The sequence below is a fragment of the Periophthalmus magnuspinnatus genome, chromosome 1, assembly GCF_009829125.3.
Source record: "Periophthalmus magnuspinnatus isolate fPerMag1 chromosome 1, fPerMag1.2.pri, whole genome shotgun sequence".
Classification (NCBI taxonomy): domain Eukaryota; kingdom Metazoa; phylum Chordata; class Actinopteri; order Gobiiformes; family Gobiidae; genus Periophthalmus; species Periophthalmus magnuspinnatus.
This window is the reverse complement of record NC_047126.1, coordinates 15,174,494-15,199,033: the sequence shown is the minus strand read 5'-3', so window position 1 is coordinate 15,199,033 and position 24,540 is coordinate 15,174,494. Positions and strand designations below refer to the sequence as shown.

The 24,540-nt window shown below is 38.6% G+C and overlaps 1 protein-coding gene across 1 annotated transcript in view; it reads left to right on the top strand.

Moving 5' to 3' along the window:
- The window catches only part of LOC117375456 (FERM and PDZ domain-containing protein 1), a 37,196-nt gene extending 14,023 nt beyond the window's left edge, over nt 1-23,173 (top strand). Inside the window, exons 5-16 of the mRNA XM_033971755.2 lie at nt 3,574-3,676; nt 4,357-4,402; nt 9,253-9,357; nt 10,711-10,806; nt 11,240-11,365; nt 11,441-11,560; nt 12,370-12,506; nt 13,458-13,677; nt 14,416-14,598; nt 14,681-14,825; nt 15,599-16,615; nt 19,346-23,173. Coding sequence (XP_033827646.1) covers nt 3,574-3,676; nt 4,357-4,402; nt 9,253-9,357; nt 10,711-10,806; nt 11,240-11,365; nt 11,441-11,560; nt 12,370-12,506; nt 13,458-13,677; nt 14,416-14,598; nt 14,681-14,825; nt 15,599-16,615; nt 19,346-22,374 — 5,327 coding nt within the window. The 3' untranslated portion in view covers nt 22,375-23,173. The remainder of the gene's footprint in view (nt 1-3,573; nt 3,677-4,356; nt 4,403-9,252; nt 9,358-10,710; nt 10,807-11,239; nt 11,366-11,440; nt 11,561-12,369; nt 12,507-13,457; nt 13,678-14,415; nt 14,599-14,680; nt 14,826-15,598; nt 16,616-19,345) is intronic.
- The last annotated feature ends 1,367 nt before the right edge of the window (nt 23,174-24,540 follow it).

The following is a 24,540-nucleotide window of genomic DNA, read 5'->3' as shown; positions in this document are numbered from 1 at the left end:
AATTCACAGTTTGTCTGGATAAATTATGTAGAACTTTAATTTAGAACTTGAACTGATTCTAGTCCCTTGTGATTGTCAAACTGATATACATCTCATCACTTGATTAGTGTTAGTACAAATAGGCCTGCGTACTAAATTTGAATGGATGCCAGAAAATACTTACAATAATAACACAAAACATATATATTTTCCTACAAAGTATTGGCAGGTGTGTCAAGAAAATGCATTTACCATTTTTTTGTGTGTGAAGGATTAGCTATTCAAGATAAAGGACTAATACAGATTCAGATAAAAGTAATTAGAAGTAAAACAAATTGAAAACACTAGACCACATTTTTTGCATAAATCACATAAAAAAATGACACATCTCACGTTTGTTGTCAATATTCAGGACATACCATCATCTTTGCCTTAAAGTGTTGGTCTGATCTGAGATGGTTGAGATTTTAACTTTGCTACTTAACTAATTATTTCCTCTACATTTCCCTTGCATTCATTAAGCTTTGAGTTCCTTATTAGATCCTAGTTTATTTTGTGCGTCTCCTCAGCAAGTGAAGTGGTGGACCGGTGCCAGAGTACTGCGGACCACTGGCCCGAGCACAAGACGAAATGTTAGAAACCTCTGAGGGGACTGACACTGCACACAAGCACAATAAATCAGGATTAAAGAGGGAACTTGCCTGCTAGATGTAGGAAGTACTTCTGTAGTAGTGGAAGAATACATCTGTTAAACACAACATTACACTTCACCACGCTAACTGAACAGAATTGATTATTACCCCAGTAATTTAAGCTACAATTACACATTTATAGGATGAGTTTTCCATCTAGTCTTGAACTGCACAGAGAGGATCTGACAGGCAGACGGAGGCTGCTCCATAGTCTGGGCGCTGCCACAGAAAAGGCTCTGTCGCCTCTGGTCTTGAGCCTGGCTTTGGGCACAGCAGGAGCTGACTGGGAATACCCCACAATATTCACCTCACACAGTCAGGCTGCTTACTGCCATTATTTCAGGGGTTGCAATCGCTAAAATAAAAGTATATCATTAGATTATTAACTATATTAGATGATGTTATAGTCTTTGCAGGAAAACACAACATTTACAAAAATAAAGTTGTTCACCCCAGATTTAGCACTTTGCTTCTCATGCCAGTATATTCAGTTTGAAAATGACTTCCAGGTGCAAGTTGTAAAGATTTCAACCCATGTACATAATGTACAGTGTAAGAAGCTATGAGATCATAATGTCTCTCCAGTGTATTTGTGTAAAAGTAACAGTTTATCTCATGAATTAACTTGTGTTAAATTACTCATGTATAATTCAAATTCTTATAGCTGCACTGGGGTCAAGAAATATTAAACGGTTCCATTTCTTTAAAAGGAAAGTGGTTTCTTTGAGTAGGATCAAACGCTGCAGCTGAACAATCGCACAGTTGGACTCCCAAAATAGAAGCATCAACCCATTGTGCTGAGTAGTCGCAGTCTACAGTCATCTCTGAGCTACTACAAAGACTCTTGTGGATCGGATGCTTTTGTCTTCACTATAAATACGCTTACACATTTGCATGGGAATTTAATTGAGCCGACCAAATTGCATTGCAGCAAAGAAAGGGTGCAGGGCCTCTAAAAGGGTTGTCAAAAATGTATATACTAATCAATACTAATCAAAACTAAATACCTAATGGATAGTTGATACTTGATAGTAAAAAAACCAAACATATTATTATTCTGTATTTTGTTTATTTTTTATCATTATTTTGTATACAGGTATCATTGTAATATTGAAATGGTTAAGGAGCCTAGAGTTCAGTATTAATGGGTTTCATATGTACATATTAGATACAGATATTGTTCTGTATTGTTGACGTCTTTGGCATTAATCCCAATTATTCATCATCCTCAAACTCCTGGACAGACTAGTACATTAATGCACCTCATGCCAATTAAAAAGGGTGGGTCTTTGATTATAGCATCTGAATTGGTTTTGAGTATCACCATTTTCCCAAGTATTGTAATGTGGTTTGAAATGACTAGTATTGAATATGATATTTTTTTGTATCACTGTGGATGATCGAGATTATTTTGATACCAAGCCCTGACTTCTTGGGCGTATATATATCATTCCTTCACTAAATGTCTGTCTCCAAGTCATTTAGTCTCTTTCCATCTGCTGCATTGTAAGGGCCACACATCGAGAAAAGGTTTGTACGCCACTTAGCTGTTGTTGCTCTCTGAAGTTGGATGTCTGGATTCCCTTGAGGTTTCAGGACAGATCAAGTGCTCTGCTGTGCCATCTGCTCCTGCCAAACATAAACTGTGATGGCAAGAATGTCTTTGTATTAAATACCAAGGGCAAAACACGTATTAATATCAAGTTTAACTGTCAAAAGTCCTCAAAATGGAATCATACACTAAGAGAATCTTAATGCACAATCAAAATAATAATGTTAACTGTCGACTAATCGGAAAATAAATCGCTGACTAGTCAATTACTAAAATAATTGTTAGCTGCAGCCCTACTACACAGTGGCAGAGTGGTTAGCAGTTCTTAATCTCAATCCTTTTCTCAGTCATGATTTACCCGAGTTGTGTTTAAAGTTGTGTCTTGTCTTACTGTGGGTCTTTCTAATGATTGTTAGTGTATTTGTTCAGCTGAGTTTTGACTTGATTTAATTCTGTTTAGATATTGCTTTTCATTAGTCCAGAGGAGCTGTTTCAATCCATGTGTTCAGTCAATAATTTCAATGGTGACTTGATTTGAACGGGGAATAGCATAGTCAATGTGCCTCTACAGGGCAGTGAATCGTTCAGAATAGAGGCTGGACCATTTGAAAAGGGTAAAAAAAACAAAAACATGCAAAGATAATTGATGCTCTATTTCCTCTAGAATTCACCTAGAATGGTTATGGGTTTGTCTCTCCTTTTGTGGAGGTTCCCTCCTGCTGCTATAGTTAAAACATGTAGGTTGAGCTATTCATGGGTTACAGTCACAGGACAGATAATTTTGTTTTGAGTTGTTATTTGCTATGGCAACGGCCCTAATCTTTCATCACCCATGAATAAGGTTGCTGCCCCAGAACTAACCCTCCATCTGATATATTTTTTGGGCAACTTGTGCTGATAAAAATAAATGAAGGACTTTTACCTTTAAGTGCATTAACATTCCTGGTGGAAGGTGCTTTTCTCCTTGGAGATGTTATTGCTTTACTTGGAATGTTCCACAGTATAACATTACACTCATTGAACTGACAGGTGGCACAGTCAGGTATTTTTTCTAGAAATAAAACACAATTGAATGCAAGACTTTAATGTCATATTGTGTAACATTTCAGCCAAAACAATAACATCATGGAATTGGGTGGCGGACCACTGCACATTTAAAACACGAACAAGATGTGTGACTCATTTTATAGACCAGTTGCATACATAACAAAATAACTTTAGGATTTTAAATGAACATAATATAAGTTAAAATATGCACATTGATGCTTGAGCCTTGTGTGTGTGTTGTGTGCCAGATGTGATATGAATATGTGTATAAGGCTGAACAGCACAAGGACATGTTCTGTGCAGGTGGTCCCGCAGATGGCCGCCTCGTCCCTGGAGACCGCCTGGTGAAGATCAATAACGTCTGTGCAGATGATCTGACCCCTGCACAGGCTGCTGAAATACTCAGGTCTGCTCTTTTGCACTCTGCTTCATATACTCACACACAGGGGTAGCACTGGACATGAGGGTCATACTTAAATGTCTGTATATAAGGTCATTTACTGTGCAAGGTCTTTGAAAGCAAAAATTCTCATCAGCTCTAAGTTTTATAGACAGGTGGTCATTTTGATTCATTGTAGCATTTTTCTGTTCACCTTATACCGGAAGTTGCTGTGGGCGCCGCCATCGTCACTTGGGTTTTATTATTTTGCATGAGGCTGCTCATCTTGACAGCAAATAAGTTGTATAGGGACTACAGTCATTTTAAAGGCTCCAGTGTTGACTTGTTGCACATAACCATTGAACATTTGACACAAACCAACCTACTTTATATAATATTTTAGCGCTGAAACTTATCCAAAATTCTCCATTGAAAGGAACAGGATTTCCGCTTAACCTGAAGTGCTACTACAAAGAAAGTGTGGTTTAGTTCCTGGTCCAAATGGTCACTTTACAGCTCATTTCTAGCTCTGGTTTGTTTTTGTTGTTTTTTTTTGTTTTTTTTACATCAAATAAACATACTATTTACCTAAGAATAAATATACATCTTTTTATGCATGGCAGTCTCATAGCTTTTACTCATACTTTTACTCAAATTTAACTTTAATTTTTATCTTTATTCTAAACGTGTGTATGTTTTCTTTGCAGGGAGTGTCACGATGTATTGATAATGACAGTGCTGCGGACAATGCTGGTGAGTGCTACATCACTACAATGTTGCACGGTGCTTACGCTATGCAACTGCACGCCTCCTGTTTACCAACATGCAACATAAAAATGCTGGGGTCAACACAACCATTCATCAACGAGTCAGTTAGGCTGAGGGTCAAGGCCAGTGCGTGCTCTGATGCCAAGGTCCCTCCGTTCAATCAATGCTGCAGTTGATAATCTGTTAAAGCATCAGAAAGACCCTGTCATACTACTGCCATAGCCCCATGTTCACTGTCCATTATGACTGCTCAGTACAACGGATGTCAAAAGGAATCAATTTTTCAATAAACTGCAATCATAGTAGGTCACAAAAAGATAAGAAGAGGCAACACTTTAAGATAGGTGTAAGGTGTATTTGATCAATTTGAATGGTTGCACAGGGCGTGTGTGTGATACCATTTTAATTATGGTCTGATCTTGGTATTATCAATGTTTTGGTTTCTTCATAGGATCCTATAATATTCTAGATGACTTCAAATATGTTAGGAAATGCACTTGGCCCATGTAGTACAGTAGTGTTGCAGTAAATATTTCAGACTACTGTCAAAAGTTGATGCATGTTTCAAATCAGATCTGCGGACAGAATCTTGAACATTTAGATACAAATCAAAACTGGATCATTTAAAATTGGTCAGTTCAATTCAAGTCAAGTAGCACATGACAAAGCACTTCACATGACTCAGTAGCAATAAAAAAAATCTGCTGCAGAAATAATACCATACATTAGACTTACCGGTAGATTTTCACTGGCAATAATCTGACACAACATTTTGGTTGGTGTTTGATCTGGTGTCTCCCCCCCTCAGTGCGTAGAGTGATCTGAGGGTAGTGTCTCTAAGTGTTTGGGTGATGTATGTGTGAGTGCAGGTGAAGTGGATCGGTACATCAGTGAATCTCATTAGGCTGCTGCTGACGGGCGCAGATTTAACAAGTGATTCATGACCACTCACACCTCCCCCAATAAGTCTGAGTGAAGATTTGGAAAATGTTTTTTGGAAATATTACGGTCTAGCAGAGTTGTAATGAAAAGATATAGATTGAAAGCAATCATCAGTCACATGATATAGTACTTAAACTATGGCTTGTGATATCAAACAGTAATCTCATGTGTAGAGGTTTTGTGAACTGGGCTAGCTCTTGTATAGTCCTGGTTTAATCCCAGTTTAGTCCTGGTTTAGTCTGGGTTTAGTCCTGATCAACTCCTGGTTTACTTATGGTTTTGTCTTGTTTTTTATTTTTTATTATTTATTTATTTACAAAAGAGACCATATACAATTTGAACATAAATGTTGCCATGCGATGCATTGTACCAGAGTTTGTCTTGGGGTTATTCACATCTGCAGTCCAAAAGTTTTGTTGTAGTTTGCCTAGTCCTGGGTTTGTCCTGATTCAGCCCTGATCTAGTCTTGTTCTAGTCCTGGTTGAGTTGAATCTGGGACTGTGAAAATAAACCGAAGGGGCTTCTGTGTGCTCATATAAACATATGCAGTATGTTATCCAAGGGTGAGCAACGGGATCACATTAAGTGACTCAAACATTGACGTTTTAAGATCTGTATCTGAAAACTGGCTTACAAGCTCATCTCCTGATTCTCGCGTTATTTTCGCAAACTATAAAGTTTTTTAGAAGGGATAGATTCGGGGGGAAATGAGGAGGCGTGTTGCTTTATGTAAAAAATCACTTTGAATGCTTTCAACTTGTACCAAACGAGGTTGAAATAGAGAACGTCTCAGTAAAAATCTCTCTCTCTCCAGAGATGATTTTTACTCTGATTTGCCTATATCGCCCTCCCTCGGCAAAAAATAACTTCTATGAACAATTGCAGCCGTTAATTAAGCACCACACTTTACTAACAAGCCTGAACAGATGATGAAGTTGTATAACTTTGATTGGTACTTCAGACCACAACTTTACATTATTTTCTATTAAACTTATCAGGTCAAGGATCACTAATGATTTTACTAGTCCATCCAATAACAGATCTCTAAATGAATTTATACCCAGGAATCAATGACAAAATATAGTCAAAGCCTTATCATCAGTAGACTGGGAATTATACCTGTCCAGAGATGATCCTCAACTTTGTAGGAGTCAACTCAACAAAACTGTTAAAGATATTATATCTGCAAGTCTAAGACAGGCCAAAGCTAATTTCTTTATAAATGTAATAGAAAATTTAATTAATTAATTAAAAAACTCAAATGCACTGGATGCAACCGGTTTAAATACAAATTGAATTTAAGGATCCTCTTGTACAACCAATCACCCATCTCAATATGTCCTTCCAACACTCGGTTGTCCCAGCTGATTGGAAAGTAGCTGCAGTAACACCAGTTTTTAAGGTGCTAAAACAGATAGGGCTAATAATCGGCCTATAAGCACACTTCCTGTTATATCAAAAGTAGCTGAGAAGTGGATGGTCAAACTTTTCACTCATTTAGAAAACACCAAACCCTCACTACATCCACTACAGTCTGGCCTTTGTACCCATCACTCCACAGACACTGCCCTGTGTGTGTTAACAGAAAATATAAAGAGCTTGATAGGAGTCCCTGTGTTGGGGCTGTCTTCTTAGACTTGAAGAAAGACTTCAACTCCGTAAACCATCAGATCTTGCTGTCCAGGTTGACTCAGTTTAACATGTCTAGCCAAGCCCACGTGAGCCACCACCTGAGGTGACCTGCTGATTCCCCACATGTATTATCTGTCCAAGGTGGGAACCTGTGGAGTAGTCTCGCGGTAACCCTGAGAGAATGTCCCATATACAGTTCTTTTAAAGCGCAAATGAAAAACTGGTTGTGGTCAAACCAAACATGCACTCATCTATAGTGGCAATATGATTTTAACTTTTCTATAGAGACATGTTTTGAATGTGCGGGCAAATATGAAGGGGGTGGGTATAAAATGTAAATAAGAGAGTTTGTGCAATGAATGGAATGTGCAATATTTTGGATGGTGCAATAATATGAACTGTGCAGTGTGTGGAATTTGCAATGAATGGAATGTGCAACATGTGGAATGTGCAACATGGGAATTGTGCAATTTTTATTTTGACCATTTTGTGACCACAGCCCTTGGGACAACAGATGGAAATTAGCCTTTGGCTATAATGCATTGTGTTTACATTCATGTCTGTCATGTCATGTCTGCTCATTAACATGCTTTGTTCCAACCAAATAAATAAATTTATTAAATTAAAGTCTTAGTATATAATGCTTGTCTAGTTTTTGCCTAGTCCTGGTTTAGTCTTGCTTTAGCCCTGGTTTACTTATGGTTTTGAGCTGGTTTTGTCCTAGTTTAGTTCCGGGTTAGTCCTGAAGTCCTGATCTAGTCTTGCTGTAGTCTTGAAGGTGCGTTCACACATAGACCACCTGAAAACTATGACTAAATGAAATAAATTCTGGACTATTACAAAACTAAACCAAGACTACACCAGGGCCAACCCAAGTCTACATCAAGACTAAACTAGGCTCAAGTCTAGTCTAGTTTTGGTTTAGTTATGGGTTTATCTTGGTTTTGTCTTGATCTAGTCCTGGTTCAGTCCTGGTTTATCTTGGTTTATTCCTGGTCTAGCCCTGGTTTAGTACTGTTTAAATCCTCACCTAGTCCTTGTCTATTCATGGTTTGGGTCCTTCTTTAGTCCTGGTCTAACCCTGGTGTATACTTACTTTAGTCCTGGTGTATTAGTGGTTTACTACACTGCCTTGAATTTGACCTGGTCTACTCCTGTTTGACCAGGCCATGCCTTAATGCCCTAATTACATTTAGTTCAGTTTGCCGTGTAATCCAATGCTCCCTTACCTTTGTAAGGTTTAAAGAACCCAATTGCATTTTCCATAGACTTCAAAGTAAAATAAACATATTTTAAGGAGTCCTTGTATATTAATTATTAGACTACAAAGCTCATTATTACATTTTTTTTTAAAGAGGGGACTTGTGTCAGGGATTGTTCAACATATTGTGGTAAAATAATTGGTTAATTATTATCCGTCCCAATTCAACTCTACTGCCGTATTATTGTGTAAAAGGTCAGGTACAGATACAAGTGCATCAGCAGGGACAACTGTAACATAGTGAATAGAACAGTGTGATTGTGAGTGATGTTTCTAATGAAAAATGTGTTTTTCCATTACAACATCTTAGTTATTATGTATACAGTTCCATGGAGTGTGAAACACTGAGTGCGTTCTCTTAGATTATGCAACATTTCCTAACACCTTTCTTAACATTCACCACCAATGTTTTGAACTGAATGTATGCGTCGGTGTCAAAGCTAATTTTTTGATACACAAATCTTTATACAATTACAAAGTGACAAAGAATTGTAAAACTGTACTAAATTATTTTAAGATATTCTGAAAAGTAATCACAAAAGATGTTTTGAAATTAAAATGTATTTACGTGAATTTACAAGGATAAAAGACCAGATGGGAAAACCAGATGCCACACTGGGGCATTTGTGGCTCTAATGCATTGTGTTTTGGGCCAAGACTTTTCACCCATACCAAGCTTGAATGTGGTGTGTACATGAGTGTTAGTGGTGGTTAGGGGCAGGTCGACAGCCTTCTGTCAGTCCTAGGGCAGCTGTGGCTACAACAGTAGCTTACCACTACATTGTATAATAAATAATGCATTGTAAATGCTTTGGGTGGTTTGAAAGGTTCTATATAAATCAAATGTGTTATTATAATTTTAATAACTGTTACTATTAACAGTATTAGTTTTAACATAGTTTTTACTCTTTTAATTGAAAATTATAGCTGTAGAGGTTACTTTTAGCTTCTTTTTTTTTTTTAAATACAACTGATGAAGCTCATTGACTTTTGTTTGCAGGGACCAAAGTCGTCCTTCATTACTCCAGAGAAAAAGGCCAAGCTCAAGTGTAACCCGGTGAAAGTGCGTTTCGCTGAAGAGGTGGAGGTCAATGGACAGTCTCAGGTACATCCCACAGAGCTGGAGTTAATCCTGAAGTCAAGTAGTGAAATGTGCCACTTGATTTAAAATTAAATTAATTATATGAGTTCTTCACTTTCAATGGCCTATTACTGTTATACAGTAACAATAGTGTAATATAATCTATTCTTGGCCTTTAGTTTCCTGTTATATGAGACATTTGGAAGATTTTTCCCTTTCAAAAGATGGATTGGTTTCAAATGATGTAAAACTACGAATACAATTCTAAATCAAACAATTTATCATTTAAATGTAAAAAGTCATCATAATGGTGTCCAGGAAAAATTTCTCAAAAGTTACTGAAATCCATGAATATTATAATAGAGTGCTATGGTATCTTACACTACAGTGTTGCTGTCCTCATACCAATTCAAACTAGGGAACTTTACATTTATATAGAGTTTATTAGCAGAGGATTTGTATTTATTATTTAGCTTTGTGTTACTAAGCCTGTTACCAAACACATAACAAGGATTTAAAAATGTTAATTGTAGAATGTAAAACAATACTAGAAGATCTGGGTAATAGTTTTCATTTCAAGTACAGAGCCTTGATAGAGATTTCTCCTAAGATAGTATTTCCAAATGTGTAAGCCAATTACAGTAGAATACATTCCATATTTTATGTATTATATGTTCCTTGTTGCATCACCATAAGGAATAATTCATGGGATTTTTTTCCAAGCAAAGTGAATTGTGAACAGTTTTAAAATATATGTGTAATTGGTTATAGTCGCTTCCTGTCTGCGGATGTGAAATTAGCGAGGTGGGGAAAACCACAGAGATAAGAGTGCCCATTACTAATCATTGAGAAAACGCGGATCAATATGTGCCTCTCCTCTTGTCTCCTAATGCCCACGATTACTGCACAATACAGCCATATTAGTGAAGGAGGGGCAGAGGATGGGTGTGGGAGAGCCGCATAGTATAAACAAGACAGAAAAAAGGATGGAAATAGACAAATGTCTAATGTGTTAGCGGCTTCCTCTGTAGTTTAGGTCTGTGGACTTAAATGCATGTGATTCTTGCATTAGTTAAGCAGTTTTAACATATATTAGGAAATGGATGAGAATACTAGTAATGTTCGAAAATTGTGTCCACTGTTTTACATCTCAACCTGAAAATTCTTACTTTATTTTCCAAACATAAAACATGAACTCTGCTGTTCCTAACCCCTTTCTTCATTTCCAAAGACACTGAATGTAAAACTTCTTAAAAGCCTGGGTTTGGCTTGTGTTGACCCGGGCTGATTGTAATATATCTGGTTATGTCCATTATTTATGGCTGTGGTGCAGTTTTTATGATGCTCTGTCTTGACCTTTGACTTCTGTTTTTGCAGGGGAACTCGCTGCTCTTTCTGCCCAACGTCCTGAAGGTTTATCTGGAAAATGGACAGACCAAGGCCTTCAAATTTGAACCAAACACCACTGTAAAGGTATGGGTCAGCAATAAATTACAAATTAAAAGACATTATAAATAACAATGCTATTAGCAAATATTTATATTCAATAGAGGTAAATTAATTTCCTAACAGCCACTCGCAGTAATGGAAATAGTAGCAGCAGTACATTTAGCCTTCTTAAGTATTTTACTTTTGATAAATGTGATCATTGGATGTATTTTATTTTAAGTGCTGTGTTGTTTTCCTATAATACTAAGTACTAGTTACTACTAATATTTTGCCATGTCAGAACTCATGGTTTGCCTTGTATAATTTATATTCATTTGAGATTTACTGTTTTATCTCTCATATATTTATAGTTATTATTATTATTATTATTATTATTATTATTATTATTATTATTATTATTATTGTTATTATTGTTATTGTTATTATTATTAATATATACTCATACTGTTTGTTCCAGGACATAGTGATGACGCTGAAAGAGAAACTGTCTCTGATTCGAATTGAACACTTTTCATTGGTACTTGAGCAGCAGCCCGGTGTGACCAAACTAGTCCACCTGCATGAAGACGAGAGGATACAGCAGGTGCAGACACTATAGAACTATATGATTTATGTGTATTTAAACATGTTAGTCTTATGTCTGTATAATGTTTTGTAGATTGTGCAGAAGAAAGAGCCCCATGATTACAGATGTTTGTTTCGAGCCTGTTTTGTTCCCAGGGACCCTCAGCTTCTGCTCGAGGATGACCCCACTGCCTTTGAGTATCTCTTTCTGCAGGTAACATGAAGTCAATTTAGTTTCATGTTAATATAATACATTGGCTTTATATCAATACTGAAAATGTACTTTTGTCACATATACTACACCATATTTATTGGTTTTAGTTACATTTTGGGTGCCTTTTTGGGGATTTTTGACTAGAGATCTGATATGTGTTGTATCAGGGCCAATACCAATTATTTATAATAGAGAGCAACTGATGGGCAATAAGCTCTGCCGACATTTTTGGGCCGATATATAGGGCCAATTTTTAATATTTTCTTCAAATTATATAATTTAAATTTACTACAATCTGACCCATAGCCCTTTTGTAACACAAACCTTTAAGAGAGCAGTGTATCACATTTAGTGCATTGTGTATATTCTAGACCAAAAATCAACTAAAAATATTGACCTGGAGATTGGAGATTTACGGCCGATGTGGTAAAAAGTCCAAATATCGGCTTGATTTATCGGTCAATCGATAAACCTGTGTATCTCTATTTTTGATCACTGCATTGTTTTGAATTGGTTATTTGCAAAGCAGGAAACACATTTTGCTTGGAACTCATGGATAGTGTGAGAGCTGTAGTTTTAACTGGAGTGTGGGTTTAACTATGTTAAGGCTTAATTATGTCTTTGTTTAGCACTGACTTAACCCTCCATTTCTACTCATACTTTTACCCCAATTATTACTGGAAATAATATTGGATAATGTATTATTGGAAAAACATGAGTGCAGCTCTAATTAGAACTGTCACTCTGGCTCTGCTTATGTTTGTGATGTATTACTTGGGCTTTGACAAGCTGTTTGACTTGTGCCATAGGGAGTGAATGATGTGCTGCAGGAGCGCTTTGCAGTGGAGATGAAGTGTAACACGGCTTTACGGCTCGCAGCTTTGCACATCCAGGAGAGACTGGCCAGCAGTGGGCACTCCCCGAAGACCAACCTCAAGACAATCACGTGAGACAGTAACATTACAAGTGCATCATTTGTTGGTAGTTGATTGAGTTTAGCTTAAATATGTTTCTGTATGGGTACATTCACAAGTAGGTGGCAATCACACTTGCACCCACACTGAATCAAAATTGTTTCTGAACTGGAACTAAACCTAAAACTAAACCAGAATTAGAACAGAACCAAACCAACAAATGGATTGAGACTAAAACTGGAATAGACCAGGACTAAATCAAGACTAGAACTGGACCAAACCAAGTTTACATCAAAAATAAACTAGATGTGAATGCACCCTATTTGTTGTGAACTGCCTTACAATAGCTTACATCAATATTATTTGTTTTAGTGGTGTAGTAGTGGTGTAATACTTCTGTTCTGTCATTAACCTAGTTAAGTACAGTACCGGACTAGAACTAGACCTTGTTTAGACCTGGTTTATTCCTTGTCAACATCTTGATAAGTACTTATTTTACTGGCCACACCTTCTCTTTCTAGCCTTTGGGATGACTAAGGGTGAACTATATAACTTTCGCGATGAAGGGTCAACCACCTGCTTGTCTTCATTTAGATGTTATTGCTTTGCATGGAATGTTCAACCGAATGGCATTTAATTTATATTTTTGCATGGAGACAAGCAGGTGACACCACCAGGACAAGTTACAGGTCAAATCTGTAATGAGTAAGAATGTGTTTTGCTAGGTATTTTTTATCAACAAAACCACCTGAATTGAATAAATGCAAGGCTGATAAATTTAATGCCATACTGCGGAACATTCCAGGCAAAGCAATAACATCTCTGTGGAGACAAGCAGATCGAAGGCAGAACCCTCCACCAGAAAACTTACATAAGGCTCAGATTTATAAAATAATATTCTGCACTATTCTGATAAAACAATTGCTGAAACGTTGTCCTAACCACAGTAGTTTGGCTTAAATGCATTTCTGTATTTTTTGCAGTAAAACCTGGGGTATAGAGAGCTTTGTGTCCACTACATTACTGAGAAACATGAAGGAGAAAGACCTGAAGAAGGCCATCAACTATCACCTGAAGAAGTGCCAGTTGCTGCAAGACCCCAAACTTAAGCCCTCATCTGTAGATCAGGCACGAATCAACTATCTGGAAGAGCTCTGCGACCTCAAGTCATTTGGAGGAAAGCCATTTAGTGCTACACTTATGGTAAGCACACAGACTGACACCCTAATAAACTGATTAGGAAGCATCGAGATTGAAACCACAGATCAGGAGGTGTTTCTTGTATGGAATTCTAGTTAAATGTTTTGTTTACGGATGGGACGATCGTGTGCCACAACATTATTGCCCATCTGGAGAATGATCTTGTGATTGTAATCTTGTGATTTTTTAAGTTACCACCGATCCCCTGAAGAATGCTGTAATCAAGATTTTTTTTGCTTTTCCAGGGAACCTAATGAATCGCTACCCAGATACTAAATACTCATTTGAGTATCAGTACTGAAAAATGTCATAAATAGGGCAAAGTTGAACCTTTCATGAATAGTTTTAGAATGATCTTGATATTTTCTGCTGAAATGCATATTCTAAAGAATTTTTTATCACGGTGTCAAAATCAAAGATCTAGCGTTTACCTTCGTATTGAAAAGTTGTAGTTAGGCCTATTATCTCTTTTTTCTTTGATTGGATTTTTGTTATTGTTTTGTCAGTTTAGTAAATGTTAGATTTTTTATCGTATTTAGGTAATAAATTTGTAACACATTTATGAATAATTTTTGTGAAAACTAAATCATTAAAAAACAGGCTTTATCGCATTGATTTTGAGGTTGGTGTTTTTGGGGTAATTTTTGCCTCCCAGTGTAGCGAGTATTCTGTTTTTTGAGACTACATTAACACATTTACCATATATTTCTGCAGTCTAGTTTGACCTTATTTATTTCCCAGCTTCAGGACAGAGAGTCGACTGTTAATCTTTTGGTCGGAGCTCGTTATGGTGTGAGCCAAGTGGTCAACCGAAAGCTCAGCATCATGACAGCCCTCACCGACTTCAACAGCATCACCCGTGTTGAACTGGTGCCCGAATCTGACCGCGTCAGTCTGGTCAAAATATATGTGCAGGACATCAAGGCAAGAGCAGCCCTAGATCAACATAAATGGCCCGGATCGCTGCCATTTGCTCTTAATCTAATCAGATTTCTCCTGCTTACAGCCCATCACCCTGCTCCTGGAGACTGCAGCGGCTAAAGACATGTCCTGCCTTATAGCGGGGTATTGTCGAGTGTTTATTGACCCCAACATCAATGTTTTTCCCTGGACAGAGGACAACAAGAAGCACAAAATATCTGCAGAAGAAGGTACTTAAGATTTGAATATGTTTGTAGTAGTGGTAAAGTAATCCCTCTCTTAAGACAATAGTCAGTTTATTGAAATATGTTGACCAAACAAAAATATGTGTCCTGCAAAGTTGACATTTATGTGTTCTTTCATTTCTCAAATATGCCCAAAAATTAATAACACAATTTCCTTGGAGCCAGATCATGAGTCATGTAAACCTATGGTATCTTTACATTGTCTTGAGGAGGTATTGAAAGTATATGGTTCTTCTGGATGCTCACTCTTGATTGCAGTTGGTTAAATCACCTATAATTCATTTGGAGCATTACTGAAGCTGACCAATCAGAGGTGTGGATGGGGAATCTTGTCAGTGTTTGAGCATAAAGCTGCGTACAACATTTTTGAATCACAATATAGCGATGTTACCAAAATAGCATATTGACATAGGCATGAGATCATCATTTCAATCATCATATCGCGCAGTCCTCTTGTTTACATAGACTAATATAGCTGCAGCTGCCTCTAGCACTAACATAAAGAGAGAAAATAACAGGTACAAGACAACCAAAACACCGCATAATACTCACTTATGGGCCCTCCTTTCATTTATACGATTTAGGACTATTGAATATTGTGATATCATTGGAAATCCAGCATCCTTACCTGCATTATTTTGTTATTTATTGTATAGCAATGACAAATATATTGTGCAAGAAGCCGATAAACTGGTCTCGCTACATGACACATATGACTCGGTGTATATTGTTGACACCATGTTGTTTTTATGCTGCAGGTTACGTGTCAAGATGTGCCAGCGACTCTGACAGCTCCACTGACATTGACATCATAAACACGGTGACCTCCCCACGCAACCGCTCCTCCTCCGAAGCACATGGGATCAGGAGAAAAGAGAGGGTGAAGAGGAGGAGGAGAGAGGTCAAGATCGAAAAATCCCTAGAGGAGAAGAAGGATGCAGATACAGAAGTGATAACGCTAGAAAATCTTGGAGAAATTAATACGACGGGAAGGGAGGTTGATGGAGGAGCAGAGGAGCACCAATCAGAAGCTTCAGATTCTTGCCATGTTTTGACGAGCCTGTCCTGTGACTCCTTAGATGCGCTAGAGGAAGACGACTTGCTGTCATGCTCATCCCACCACATATCCCAAACTACTCCGCTCCAATTACATCATTATACCCCTACCCAAAATGAGCCGCACCTTCTGGGACCCCCACCTGCCCATTCGCACCCGCTGTTACACCCAAATACTGAAGAAGTAGTCTGTAGGAAGTCCGGAGACGGAGCAGACCCCCAAATACTCACTCCACCCCTGTCACCATCTACAAGCTATCAAAATCCATGTAGCGAGGATAGTTCAATACGTTTTGCTGACTTGTCACGACTTGTGGATTTTCTCCCAAGCCCCCCAGAGGCAAGTGAGGAAGACGAGGATGTAGAGGAAGAACTGAGGAAGAGAAGAGAAAAAATACAATGGGACAGTGGTGTTAATGATAAAGCCACCCCCATTTCAACGTCCTCCCAAACTTCAAATGCAGAGTATGTTTTTAACTTTGACCAAAATGATGCTCGATGTTATTACAACCTGGTGTCTAATATCACCCCGGACAGTGCTCAGAGTTTGCCCCAAAGAGGAAGTGAAAGAGGTTCAGAGGGGGATTCTGTGGTGGATCAGGTCCCAATTCTCCAACCGCCTCCTGGTTTTGGAGACAGCAGCTCAGAGGAGGAGTTCTTTGATGCCAGAGATCAGCTCGCCTCCCCTGAAGATCCAAGCTTAGCAGCGGCAAAAAGAGGTACGCGAGTTTTCATGGTAATATACAGCACAAGTGGGTGGTATCTGTATATTGTGGGGACTAAAATCCTTATACACACTTAAATCATTGAGACATAATCTAAGTTATATTTCGGTTAAGGTTTGGTAAGTGTGTATGATATGTACTTCCAGATTGTTTGTTTTTAATGAATTGTTCATCAGTATAGGTACTACATTATTCTACAAAGAACACAATATGCATCCCCATTTGTTCCCAATCTAGCAAGTGTTTTTGTTAGAACAGTTTATTCTACTGCCATCTACAGGCTGATGAGAGACTTGCTCCTTTCTGTTGTGTTGTTACAACATTTTGCCTAGTTGAAATATGTCAGCATTTATAGGTGCAAAAAGTTATTTAGTTTAATTTTACTTGTCTCACTGCCAGATTTTATGGTAACATTTATATTAAAATGTTACCATAAAATCTGAGGGCTTTATATGAAGGTTTTGCTGAATTTGGATTTGTTTCACTAGTATTTAAAAACAACTAGAAGTAGTTGTGGATCTCATATGATAAATGGTCTACACCGTGCGTGCAGTGACTTTTATGGGTAGGCAAGACTTGGGATGGACATCAATATTTAGTCAATAACCATTTAATGATGCCTCTTTTTATACAATCTACATTATATCTTAAATGCATATATACTGAGCCATTTGGAGTCAAACTAGAGAAGCCTAGACCTAGTTTATTAATATTTGTATATATTGGACTGTGTTTGACACCCCGTTTGTACAAACAGGGCTAGTCAGTGGGCCGTTTGTTTCTTCACAAATTTGTCCTACTCCTATACCTCATTTATGCAGCTGAGCCTTCAGTACTATTGTTATCTATGTAATTATCATTATGCATCTCGAAACCATATAAATGACATATGACAGCTCTACACTTGTGTAATGCACTTACTACACAAAATATATAATGAAGCGATACTCCGACAACAGATGCACTGGTCAGACAAGGGCAATGGTCACTGGCCTAAAACACAGCCCTGTGTTAAAACTGCATGCTGACACTCACCTCCCACAGATGCAAATCAAAGCCACATCATTCCTGAAGAAACGTCCTGTATTTTCCTGAAGTGGAGTAGGTCCACAACAGCCACATGCTCCTCCACACACATGTTATAGCGTGTTATTTCACTGACACTGTCATTTCATAAACACATGGGTCACAGACCAGACGGGCTCCTAGCTGCCCCAGCCACTGTCACCATCCAGATCCTCCATTTCACACAAGTCCTGTAACTAGCTCACTATTTGATTAAATGACGCCAAGGTGTGTTTTAACACATTTCCAACACTGTTGACACAGTGCTGACACTGTGCTGGTGCATTCTATAGCACCATCTGGTGTTTTAAAAAATTCACTGCTTCCTATGCAAAAGCACAACGCAGGACTACATCATTCAGATGCATAATGCAGCCTTCTGTCATGAAAGCAGATAACAGTTTATTGCACAGTAAAGTAGGCTATAAGTGATACATGACAAGGTGAGAGTAAAATAATACAGTGCTTTCAGCAGATCTGCAGTGAGCCCCTCTTGGGATTGATCAAAATGAGCTCACGCAGAAGTATTGAGCTGGCTTCTGTTTCTCTGTGGTTCCATTGGTGATGAACAGAGAAACAGCGACAGACTTAATCCTTGCGCACCTCGTTCTGCACGACCTGCTTCAGCACTCCCAACTCCAGCCACACCAAATGACACAGTGGAAGTATTGGTTACGTGACTTTTCTTAAAGTGAGACATACAGTGACACAACTCGACACAGGTGTCATTCTCTGAGCTCGACACATGACAACACGTCGATTCATTTGGCCCATCACTAGTTTGTATCACTAACATCTAATCACTAAAATTAAAGTTACAGCTAAAATTAAATATCTTGGGCACATCATCACTGCGGACATGGCAGATGATGATGATATTTATAGACAATGCAGGATGTTGTATGCACAAGCTAATACTCTTCTGTTCAAGTTCGGTTCATGCTCTGATGATGTAAAGTTAATGTTATTTAAATCATATTGCACACCACTATACACTGCTCACCTCTGGACTCAGTACAAAAAAGCCAGTCTACAGAGGCTGCAGGTGGCTTATAATGACGCGTTGCGGGTGCTCTTGAGGAGGCCACGATGGACCAGTGCGACTGAATTGTTTGTCACCGCACGTGTGAATACATTGCACGCTGTACTGAGAACTTTAATGTACAGGTTTATCTGCAGACTGAACAAGTCAGAAAATGAAATTCTACTGTCACTCACAAGCATAAGATGCAGTGAAATTTGCTACCAATCCAGAATGTGGAGACATTGGTATGGTTGTCTTTTTAAAACATAGATGTTTATTGTTTTGTATTGTTACTGTCTGTCTGTTTTTTGAATGGACCACGAGTCCGAAATAAAGATGAATTGAATTGAACTAGAAACGTGAAGCTAAAAGTGACTTATTTCAGTCACTTGTGTTGAAAGTTGTCCCTGCTGTCTCTTGCTGCACATGCGCATTTACTAGAAATATCCTCAGATGTCAGATTCCCATGGATCTATAATATGGGCTTAATCAGCACTGTGGTTCATGCTCAAGCCTCTAAAACAATAGGCTGGCCTCTCAAAACACATATACAAATGAAAAACAAAAAAATAGGCCAAAAAGGTGCAATTAAAATTTAAATTTAAAATGTTTTTTGTATTTTTTTTCTCTTGCAGATATGTGTGCTGTGGGTGAGGGGGGGAAAGCTGGACTCACTGAAGGACAAGAGAAAAAGGTGGGCTTTAGAGCAGGAGGTGAGAGACTGTCCCAACTCCGCAAACGATCCCGAAAGCGCCGCTCCTACCTGGAAACGGATTACACCTCCACTGTGTCTTTTCCTGAACAAGACGAAAGCAAAAAGCAGCATCGCAAAAAGCTCTCCGTGGGATATTTTGATCCACAGATGCTGAGCGTGGATCCAGAACCATCTGAGCAAACCCAAAATCCAAGTCCAACAGTCTCCTCATTAACCCATTCAGAAGGTGAACCGTCCCAGCTGGAGTCCAAACCAATCTTGTCCAAACACTGCTCCAAAGAGTCTGTAATTAAACAAAGGACTTCTGATGTGCAAAACACAACCAGGAAGCAAGACATGGAGATGGAGCCAGAGTCAATGGAATCAAAATCAGTTACAGATTTGGTAAAGCCTCCTTCTCCAAACATTACTGTGGTGCGATGTAGAGTTGAGCCAGATGGAAAGGAGAGCGCTGATAGGACAGGTGACGGGAAGGAAGAAACCCACGAGGAAGCAAAAAATGTTTTAAATAATGGTCCTTTTGATAGTCACATGTTTTTGCCAGAAATATCCAAAAGTATTGTAGAAAAGATGAATGAAAATGCTAAATTAACTATTAATCCAATTGGAGAAGCTATGATGGCAATACAGCAGAGTTCATACATTGAGGAATATATTCTTCAAGAAATTATATGCAATTCAAAATCTTTCTGCCCACCACCTGCTCCTCCCTCATCCCCATTTGTAACTGTTCTCAGTGCAGCTCAAAATGACTGCTCAGAAATAGAAAACTTAAATAAAGGTAGCAAAAGCACAAACAATACAAATGCTATTCAAAGACTGGAGGTTGTACAAAGTAATTCCATTATTTCCCAGACAGAGGGTAGTGCTACTGAGGATGAGGCTTTGGCAGTTGCTTGCTCTACCAGGACGGCAAGTGAGGAAGTTACAGACAGCACCACTTCTGATAATGTTTTTGAGGATGATGAAGGTACTGTCTCTGTAAATTCAAATTTGAGTGACGCTAAACATGATTGGGTTGTGGCGACAAGGAAAAGTTTCATTGTTGATACGGTTGAAGCTCAAATTGGCAACACTAAAACAAAAAGGCTTTACTCTCTTAGTTCAGATTTTAGCTGCGCACTTTTCTCGATCTCTTCAAAACTTGGTGCAGCATCAAACGATATGTCTCCTAATACTGAAAATCAAATTGCATGTAAAAATACATTTGAAACTACAGGTGACTTTACATTGTCACTAACTAAAGATTTAGTTAGCCCAAGTTTAGCAAAGCCGGAAGTCTCAACTAATTCTCCATCTAACTTTATGTTCCAAGCTTGGTCTCCTACAATTATGGGTCGCTTGTCTGCATCCACGCTTAGAAGCAAGATTCACAGTTTACCTTTTTATCTGTCCCGCTCACTAGAGTCAGTTAACCAGGCTGGTTTAGGGAATCCAATCCAAAATGTAGCAGAGGAAATCACAGATCAAGATAAAAACATCAAAATTAGTGTTACAGATGTTAACAATGTGACCGAGACATTGGACTTGGCTATTGAGTCTATTGAATCAGATGAGTCTGATACTACAGTGACTGGCTCAGACTTGGATCCCGCTCTTACTGAAGAAAAAATTGATGAAAAATTTGGCATGAATATAGATCTTGATTTATCACTGTCATCGACACAAAATCAGCCAGAAGACCAAAAAGACTGTATATCTGTTCAAAGTATGCCAGCTCCAGTAGTAGAACCTCCAACCTCAATAGTGAACCATTTTCAACCAACTCAAAATGTATATATAGACACTCCAGGCCCTGTAACCACCCCGCCAGTGTCTAAAATCAGATTCGCTCAGCCTGGAGAAGACGTACCAGGGAAAAAATCTAGTCCATCCATTACCACTCCGGTAGTAGTGACTACACAGAGTCGTAGTGAAGCAGGTGAACCACAAGAGAGCAGCAGTGACAGTGGAAAGGTCCTAATCTGTGGACCCCAAGAGTTCAATTCCAGATCTCATAACATTTCGGGAGGCTGCAGGCCGTTTGCAATTTGTGGAGAGTCCTCACAATCAAAGGTGCCTCTGGATGTTGTCCCGGTGAAGACGGACTCTGGCTGTCCTGCGGTCTCTGCGTGTAATACTGTTGTGGACCCTCTGGATGCATGTGGCTGTTCGTCTGTCTACACAAACTGCTTCAATGATGGAGACACCTTTGATGAAGAGCTGACAGTGTACGAGTTCTCATGTCGCACAGAAAGCAGCGGCCCTCAGTTAAATGCATTGGGTCTCCCTCTCATCACTGCTCCTGTGTCGTTCCTGAACACTCCATCATTCCCACGCTCTGTGCTGTCATCCTCTGCCTCAGAGCTCAGCCCGTTGCTCTCTCCTCTGTCTGATGATGGCCCCCAGACTCACTCACATAAAGAGATGCTGCAGCGTCTGGGGAAGCAGCAATACCCGAGCCTCCCCTCTGGGTTTCAGCTGCTCAAAGCTGATGTAGACCAGCTGCTCTCTGTTCTGGAGACCACCCACACGGACCAGTCATTTGAGACCCAGAGGGGGCAGCACCCGCGGGACACCTGCCCCTCTCATTTCACAGAGAACAAGAGGGTGCTGCAGATAGAGGCGCGGCGGCTCATGGCGGGGTGTCACAGGGTGGTAGGGATCGAGCAGAGCCCAGAGGAGATGTTCTGCTCTTTAGTTGAGTGTTTTCACATCCTGGTGGGACTTTGCTCTCTGGTGCTTTGGTTCTCGAGCTGTGAGCGATGTGAAAGAAGGAACGCAGATGCCGTGTCTGGTCTAGTGGACGTGACACGTTCTTTCAGAGACTTTTGTGTCGCTGCAGAACGAGCCAGCAGCAAACGTAGCTGTCAGGACCTTAGCACCAAACTGTTGGCCAAACAGTGCACAGCTCTGAACGCCTCTGTCTTCTGCCTGATCCAGCTGTTCCGTACTCTAACTGCGCTGTAGCCTCCAAGGAGCAGGGACCTCACAGACTTATGGACTCTCAGAATGGGACAGAATCAGCCCAAACGATCACAACAGTTTGCACTATGCAGACCTCTGAATGCATGTGGTGAGTGGCTTCATGCTGTGCACGTACTGTAGCCCACAAACCAAAGGTTTGTCTGTACCTGTCCGGAAGAAAAGGCCTACTTGAATGTAATATATAGTATTTTATGGTATACAGTATTTATTTATTCAACTATTTAACTATGGGAATGTTCAGATGATGTGCATATGTTTACATGTGTGGTTTGCTGTATTGGTGTGACAATAGTTGGCCTTTTACAAATAGAAAAGCACAGATACTCAAATGTTTTGTATGCATAACTTATACACTATTGGCCTTTGTTTGTGATATTATCTATGCTTATATATTATACTTGCAATTTTTCAGGTTGTTTGGGCTTTGAATGTTACTGTTTACAAAAACTGTAGTACTATCTTTTCCTGGTGGTCGCTTACAGCAAAGATTAGCAAAACTGAATAAAAATACTTCAATAAATAATGAAATAAAGATACATCACGGTAGTTTTTGATTGGCACATTTTGCATATTACAATGATTATAATCTTAGAAAATAAAGTTAATGTCACCCACATTTAAAATTTTCAGCATCCTCTTAAACCCTAACATTGGCCTCGACAGTATACATAAACCCACACTAAGTGCATTATTTTTACAAATTGAAGAATAGGGCTATAAACAGTCATTTCCATTCATATTTGGACACAGTGGTTTCTCATAATTTGTTTATCAGTGACAGAGGTGGGTAGTTACATTTACTTGAGAAACTTTTTCGATAAATAGTACCTTTTCATAGTACTTCTCGTTATTTTCTCTTACTTTTACTCCTACTTCAGTGATATTTTTATTGAAGTAACAGTGCCCTTACTTGAGTAAAAGTTCCCACTGTGAATAATAGTGACAATAGCTTTATATCGATAATTTTTAATTATTTGAACATTTGTGTTTCTTGCACCACTCCATCAGATATAATGTAGTTTTTGTCATTTTTGTGCCTATCTGTTAAAAACACCAAATTTGAGTCCTTATTTTGTATTTTGTCCTTTAAATAAGATTAATTTTAAATAAGATGTTACGTCCCAACTGTTATTCATTACGTTACTCATACTTGAATAGTACTTTTCCCAAATACTTTTTTACTCTTATTTGGTTAATTTCTTGAACCATTACTTTGTACTTGCATAAGATTATTTTGAAGTAAGGTTACTCCTAAAGTACATTTTTTGGCTACTCTACCCACCTCTGATCAGTGACTATTTGTGTTAAGACGTATTACATGCAGTATAGTTTCTGTTCTTGCCACTGTATAGTCTTGATTCTAGATGATTCTTTCAAGGCGTAAATATGCAAATCTATTTTGTCTTTATATTCTGGACTCACAAAGCATGCTGCAGTATGTCGTAATAAATGCATTGTTATTTTATCAGGGATTTTACAGTTACTGAATGTTGATGTCCCCTGGTTTGTCATGCTTTACATCATTAAAGCCATTGGCTCACATCTACTTTTATTTCATCTTTTCAGCAAAGTGTCCACAGTCTATGATCTATACTATAATGTCGCCAGATATAAGATCGCCATGTTCAAAAAAATATATATAGCTTTTACTTATAACAATTCTAAAAACTCTGGACATGATGGCCAAGTTGTGGTATATATAATGTTTTGGTTCTTTATCCTATCCAAAAGTCATTAGTTTAAACCTAAACAGACTGTCTGATCTGAGCCCTCACTACCCAGCACCTGCAGTCAGTCGTTAATCAGTGCTAGTGCAGCCTCTGCAACTCAGTGAGTGAATTCTCGAGGTTCACATGAGAATGTGAATGGCCTGAGAGTGAGGCCGGTTAAGGTATTGGGAACATTTCTGATTGTAGTAATTTTTTAACCCAATTAAAAATATATGTTTGAGGCTACATGTACAGCTAATATAAAACCAAAACATTTTTTTTTTAATTACATTGTATTTCATTAGGATTGTCTCCATTATATTCAAGTGTATTTTTGAAATAATTTGGCTCTATACGTGACAGTTTTATATTTTTCTCTCAGCATTATTATGTAGTGACTTGTTTGTCCACTTGGGGGAGTTCTACAGTTAGGCTGGCT